Here is a 7,292-nt window from a genome sequence, read left to right as displayed (position 1 = left end):
TGATGGCGGTTACACAATTGGCGTAACTCATTCGTACACCGGCATTAACTTAGATAAACTTAGATGGAATATTGGTACATACCAAGACAAATGTTCACCCCGAAGTTTGACATAAGTTGTACAATTAGAATGGGATGCATGCACGTGTGTCGGATATACACATCAAGAAGCGTTACTAATAGCAACGTCGAGAAGCTATCTTATGCCAACACGCGGTTATAAAATTAAGTACTGAATAAAAATTAAACGTCGATTGAGGATCTCAGCGTCTATGACCAAGCACCACTCTAATTGATATCCTGCACCATTTTCTCCATTCGAATATTTATTGCCTACTTCATCTTGATTGTACCAGCTTCGACGGCCTGCAGAGAATTGAGACAAAATGTATTCATACGTAATATAATACGAGGTAATTACTGCCAGATGCGCCTAGGCAGGCGTTCACGTTCGATTGATTACATTTTTCACCTCCAATACGTAAACGTTGTATGATATATAAGCTTTGATCTGAGGATCGAAATGACGTATATCAGAGCACTTGATAGGAAGATTCTGCCAGTAGTAGGGATATTGTGGACAATTATTGTGATAGTGAATCGCTACAAACGAGTGCCGACACAGCTGGGGTACGCTGGAGAATCAGAGATAAACCAATTCATGTGCAATCGTTACATAGGGATACCAGTGCGTGAGCAAGCGATCTCAGAATCTACCTCGGATATGACGACTGAGTACACGAACGATAGATTTTGAAGACACTCTGCGGGTGCTGCATTCGATACATTCGGATTATATTGAACGAAACAATCGCCCTGCACCATCGAGACACCAACTTAACGTAAGACGGGGCTAGATGGGAAAGCATGGACGGCAATACCAGATAGACATGAAAATCACACACACCTCTACACGGACACAAACGACCGAACACACATACACATACATGCACGCATGTCCCTCTGACGCACTCTTTTCGGTACCCAACAGACCCGACATCGGTATTCCGATCAATTACCAAGCAAGTTAGTACGAGTAAAGGGACTTATATACACGTATTCAGCCTATTGACACTATATGAAGGTCCAACCCGATCTGCCTCTACAATTAAACTGAGGAACACACCTTCATAATACGCAGTTCCTTGTCAATCTTCTTCTGGTTCCTTTCCTCGTACATCTGCTTGTTTTTCAGTATCCGCTCGACCACCATTTCTGCGTGCAACTCGCTGCCACTCTGCACAGTCTCCACTGTACCTTTCTCCCTACAATGATCATACCACGCGTAGAGCATTGTACATGTGTCAGATAGTTACTCTGATGCATGCAACTCACTGCCACTCTTAAGTTGCACATGTCTCTGCTAGTTATCCTGGCATAAGCTGAGCGCTCTATTTCACATACTCGCATCATATCAAGAATCAACACGCATTTGCTAAATAAGGCTACTCCAGTATGTACACTCCAATATACGGGCTTGCATTAATCAAACCTCATCTATGTACGTGTATGATCGCACATAGTGTACAACCGCCAGTGGTTCTGCAGTGTAACGACTGTTACTGTACCCATCTCAGTCGGGCACCGTGTCTCCATGCCCTCTCCCACAACCATCGAACCGTAACATTATACAGGGTTATCTTATCGTAACATCATACAGGGTTGTTTTATCGTAACACAGAGTTATCTTATCGTAACATCATACAGGGTTGTCATATCGTAACATCATACAGGGTTATCTTATCGTAACATCAAACAGGGCTCTCTGTTTACCATACCTGGCTACTTTGAATATATCCACGCCCTGGTCTTTCTTAGCCACAGGTCGTTCCCCGTGCACCACCACGTCCACGTGGAAGTGCTCCAGCAGTTCAGGCGTCAACTCCATTGGCGCGCCTGGTTCCAAGTAGGTAGGAATGAGCACTCCCATAGTTTCATAGGCATGTTATTAAGGTTCGGTACAATAGGAGACCGCTGATGTATTATTTACTACAGTTTGCATATAGTCATATAGACACCCACATGTCAGTGGTTTATCTACTCGACTCTGAGCGAGTTATTAAGACGCTAGTGAGAGCCTTCCTATTCATCCACTTCTGATCCGTGGTCAGTCAAACCAACATACACATCCCATCACCCACACGTGTATACAAACACGTGCACACATACTCACAAGCATGCGCACACCTACCGATAACTACATTGTCCACGTGGCGATTAGCTAGGACCGATAGTGTCCTCTCGTGCAGGTTCATTATGGGCCAGTTGGAGCCCTTCCAGGCGTTCACCTCCAGATCGGTGTACAGCCCCACAATCAGATAGTCGCCCTTGGCTTTGGCTGCTTCCAGAAAGTCACAGTGTCCGGCATCTGTGGCAGAAATGGGGGGAATACACGTGGAGTTTGTTGGCAGGAATTCGGTATGTAAAAAGAAACGGATGATCGAATAGTCACATTCGGGTGCCCTAGAACTGCAGCGCGCATACCCAAAGATATGGATAACGTATGCAACGAAGATATGGATTACGTATATAATGAATATATGGATTATGTATATATTGAAGATATGGATTACGTATGTAATGAATATATGGATTACGTATATAATGAAGATATGGATTACGTATATAATGGATATATGGATTACGTATATATTGAAGATATGGATTGCGTATATACTGGATATATGGATTACGTATATAATGAAAATAGGGATACGTATATAATGAAGATACTACTCATGCATGGCGTAAGGGGCTGCGTTCATGTGTTGTAATGCTTATCGCACACATAAATACGCAGGCTGTGGTCATATGGCATATATCTGCACGTCACATACATACACATACATACACTGAGCACGAGATACCCACGGATACCCCCCCCACGCCCGTAAATGCACACACATATGAGTTGGAAACAAGACGCGCAGGCCTATCCACGCATTTCACAACAGGACCGGCGCTATTACTACCCGTTTAAACCCCGTTATACGTGGTTACAAGCTGCTCAGAGCGGCATTGATATAAATAAGATATAAATAAAACTAGGCCTGACGATCACACTTGTCATGGTGCACGGGAAGCAGCCTATATCTTATATGCTGTCGAAATATTTGGACTGCATGATCCAAATACACTCACACACTGATATGTACATATACTATCAAAATGATATATATACAGATATACATATATACCTAAATCCAAATGATATGTGTACTTATAGTCAAATGATGTACATATACTTATAGTCAAATGATGTATATATTCATACATCGAAATGATATATATATAAACTTATATTCAATTGATATAAGTATACTTATATAGAAATGCTATACATATATCCAAATGATATACGCATTCTTAAAATTTTAAATGATATACGCATACTTATTTTCAATATACATATACTTACATCCGAATGATACACATAAACTTATATCCAAATGATATCACATATACTTCTATTCAAATGATATACATATACTTATATAGAAGTGATCCAAATACACGTATGACATAAATAAAGACTGAATGTGTTTAATGGTTGTATGTTGGGGGGTGCGGCAAACTAATTTCAACTTACGGAATAGATCGAACGTTCCTGACACGTACACCACCTTGTCTCCGGGCTGTGCAGCGTTGAAAAAGCGGAGGGATATGGTGTAAGCAAAACGAGCCTCAACTTATTTCCGTAAGTCAATAGAAGTATAGAGAGATACATGTGGTTGGTGTGAGCTGAAGTAACATCCCAGACGAACAGATGAGTTAAAGGGTGTATGAGCTGTCAACCCTGGAGATAACAAGCATAATTTAGACATGGTATATATATATATATATATAAACATAAACATCAACTTCAACATAAACATCAGCATATATATATACATATATACATATATACGAGAAAGGATTTGGGTAAAGGGCAAAAGTGTCAACACAAAAATCTGGTGACTACAGTCTCAATGAATATTGTTTTTCGTGCCATTTGAATCGGGGTATAGATTTACTGGATTGAACCTTGATCGCGTCTAGATGAAATTTTGAATTGAGACTTGTCGCGATTTCAGATCGTCAGAAAACTCCGACCCAGAATACATACACGATGCAGGCTAAACCGAGCAGCGGATCAATGATAGATGAGCTTGCATAGTGTCTTCGGCTTGATTATTGAATTTTCTGCTTTGTATTTGAGAATATCCACATACGCACGAATAGGTATCAACCTTTTGTTCACTTCAGATTACGATCATGCTGCATACCTTTGGCTCCGTTCCCGATGAAAATTGAACGATCTTCTGTGATGTCTGCAAGAATTGGGTGACACCTGTGTAGGGACTCCCTTTAACCGCACCCTGTGCCAGATTTGAGACAATCAATACCACAATAGACGGCCAGACTTGGGATGATTATTATACAATTGAGTTCGACGGATAAAGGTAAAACAAATAGGAATATCGAGTAGCTGTACTGATATAGGGCTTCATGTTCCACACAGCATTTGGACCAGGGAGACTCGTGTAATACCGATATGGATATCAGAGTTTGCGTGCACATACATTAAACACATTCACAGACAGCTGCCATACCTGGGCATGTTTATACATATCCTCGATATGGGAGGGGGCTTCACCGTCTTGCGGTCGATCGAAGTGAGTCTTTGTCAAAAGCAGCATGCGCCCTACTAGATCCGTTGTACTGACCCCCTGAGTCCTTTGGCATTCTCTATCGAGGTTTACAAGTGCAAAAAAAAAGAAGATATGAACACACACACGCAACGATAGTAATACTGACTCACAGACAGATAGCTGTTGAGCTGCTGTGATATTGATATGGCTCATACTACGGGGGATACTGTTCTCAAGACAGACCACCAACACCGGGATTCACACCCCCGGAGCAGTAGACACAGGACTTCACTGAGAAGTAATCATTTCAGGTTCGGGAGAACGGGTTTGGTTTACAAGCAATTCACAAATGTGTGCCTACACGAATACACGCACACGCACATATATATATATAGATATATATTGGTATAGATACATATATATAAATATATATGTATATATATATACCTGCAGAGCTAGTATACATAACCTGATGTTTACTCATACCTCAGTCTTATACATTGAAGGTACCACCAAACATGCACATGCCAGCACAAATCTATGCTCATACCCCAATTAAACACACATATACAGAAGCCAGCTAGCTTACCTGTATCTACCAGCGTCCTTGATTTCCTGATAGCAATCGTTCCCGTCCGCATCTGAGTACAATAAGAAATGAGCACGAGACGCGATGAAACGAGCTCCCCCATAGCAAAAGTCCACTCTAAAACGTAAGTGCATGCCCAGGACCAAAATTCATCCTGGAGAATATTGCTCTATCGTACGCTACCCCAATTTTAAACCGACGAGTGCTTGTGCTACGCGAGCATGTTACCATATGGCAATACACTTCCCTTCAGCGTACGTATATGAGCATAAAAATACCGCCGAGTGTTTGAGCTACGCTGGAGTATATGACTATATACTTCTATTTGGATGAGTAAATGTACACAGGATACCCACCACAGGTGATGTCGTTTCCGTGGACTACGAAGTCGATGTTCTCCTTGTCCATCATAGCCAGCTGCGTGACGTACGGCGCACCCTCGTACACCTCATCAACCCATTTGCACGCACGTACCATTTTGTATCTGGGCAATTGAGTGTGTTATGGGGGATAGTTCTGAGTGCGGTCTAGGTGCTTGTCAGGTTGGGGATGAGCATACAGAGTAGTATCAAGCATTGGTCGAGTACGAAAGACTAGCTACCGCTTGCGAGTCTACAACGTACATGGATGAATTGCGTCTGTGACAGCTGCTGTGATGGCTTGTCATCTGAACGATTTTTGAATCGCAACACTGAAAACCCATCCCAAACTCAAAAAATTGAATATATGTTCCCTCTCACACACGAAGTCGATGTGTGAGCGTCTAAAGATCATGGCTAGCCTATGTATTGAGTGTTGACAATATGTGAGTTGCTGTACCGTGTGTATGTATGATAGATACATCCGCATGGGAACGATTCTGTGTTTCTGCGCACCCCTCCGACGAAAGTTAGTTCGTCTCTGATGTTCCAAGACACAAAGAACTCTGTAGTGAGACGCGAAATAGACCTCACCTTTCCTCCTGTGTAGCCACAGTAGGTCCTTTATTTTTCATAATGTCCTCGTCTGTGTGCACACCCACAATCAAGTAGTCGCTCATGGCCTTCGCTTGTCGCAGCGAATTGGCGTGTCCAAAGTGCATCATGTCATAGCTGGGTGAAGAACGAATAAAAGTGAACATAAGCACCAAATAGATCTGTGTGTGTGCTTGTATCGAACATGTACAAGTTTTTAGACGCGTATAGATGAGACAACCCAACACAAATTTTTAACGTGCACCCAGACCAATACACAGACACAGACACAGACACAGACATATATATATACATAAATATATAAAAAATAACATGCATTAACACACACATAGACACAAACAAACATAAATACATACATCTAAGCATATATATATATATATATATATACATATATATATATATTTATACATATATATATATATATATATATATATATACATATATATATATATATATATATATGGCTATGGAGATGGAATAGATATGGGTCTGTATTCAAATATAGAGTTAGATACGGCCATATAAGTTTATATACATGTACAAGTATAATTATGATCAGAAACATATGTATGAGTGTATACACATACAAATATATCTATACATATATATATATAATAGAGATGCACACAATCACAATCACAAACACACACACACACACATATATATATATATACTTTAAGATATATTTAATATATACATATATATATTAAGACATATTTAATATATACATATATATAAATATTTGGGTATGGGTATGGATATGGGTTGTGATTCAGATATAGAGATAGATACGGACATATATGTAAATATACATGTATGAGTATAATTATAGTTATAATTACAGGTATAAGTGCATACAAAACAAAGATATAGATATAGATAAAGGTATATATATATATATATATATATATAAACATATATATATATAAAGATATCTTATATATATACATATATGGGTACGGATATGGAAATGAATATGGGGTTCGATTCAGATATAGATATAGATACGGACATATATGTAAATATACATGTATAAGTATAATCACAGGTATAAGTGCATACAAAACAAAGATATAGATATAGATATAGGTATATATAT

The 7,292-nt window shown here is 39.8% G+C and overlaps 1 protein-coding gene across 1 annotated transcript; it reads right to left on the bottom strand.

Moving 5' to 3' along the window:
* Positions 1-330: 330 nt before the first annotated feature.
* SARC_02475 (ethanolamine-phosphate cytidylyltransferase) lies at positions 331-6,300 on the bottom strand (the record flags this gene model as incomplete). Its single annotated transcript, XM_014303755.1, has 10 exons — positions 331-365; positions 1,126-1,264; positions 1,778-1,895; positions 2,191-2,367; positions 3,589-3,634; positions 4,265-4,357; positions 4,592-4,727; positions 5,220-5,271; positions 5,576-5,703; positions 6,173-6,300. The coding sequence occupies 10 exons, from the start codon at positions 6,298-6,300 to the stop codon at positions 333-335; spliced, it is 1,050 nt and encodes a 349-aa protein (XP_014159230.1). The 3' UTR covers positions 331-332.
* Between the last annotated feature and the right edge of the window lie 992 nt (positions 6,301-7,292).

The sequence above is a fragment of the Sphaeroforma arctica genome, assembly GCF_001186125.1.
Source record: "Sphaeroforma arctica JP610 unplaced genomic scaffold supercont1.112, whole genome shotgun sequence".
NCBI lineage: Eukaryota > Ichthyosporea > Ichthyophonida > Sphaeroforma > Sphaeroforma arctica.
The sequence above is the reverse complement of the archived record's forward strand: the minus strand, read 5'-3'. Positions and strand labels throughout refer to the sequence as shown.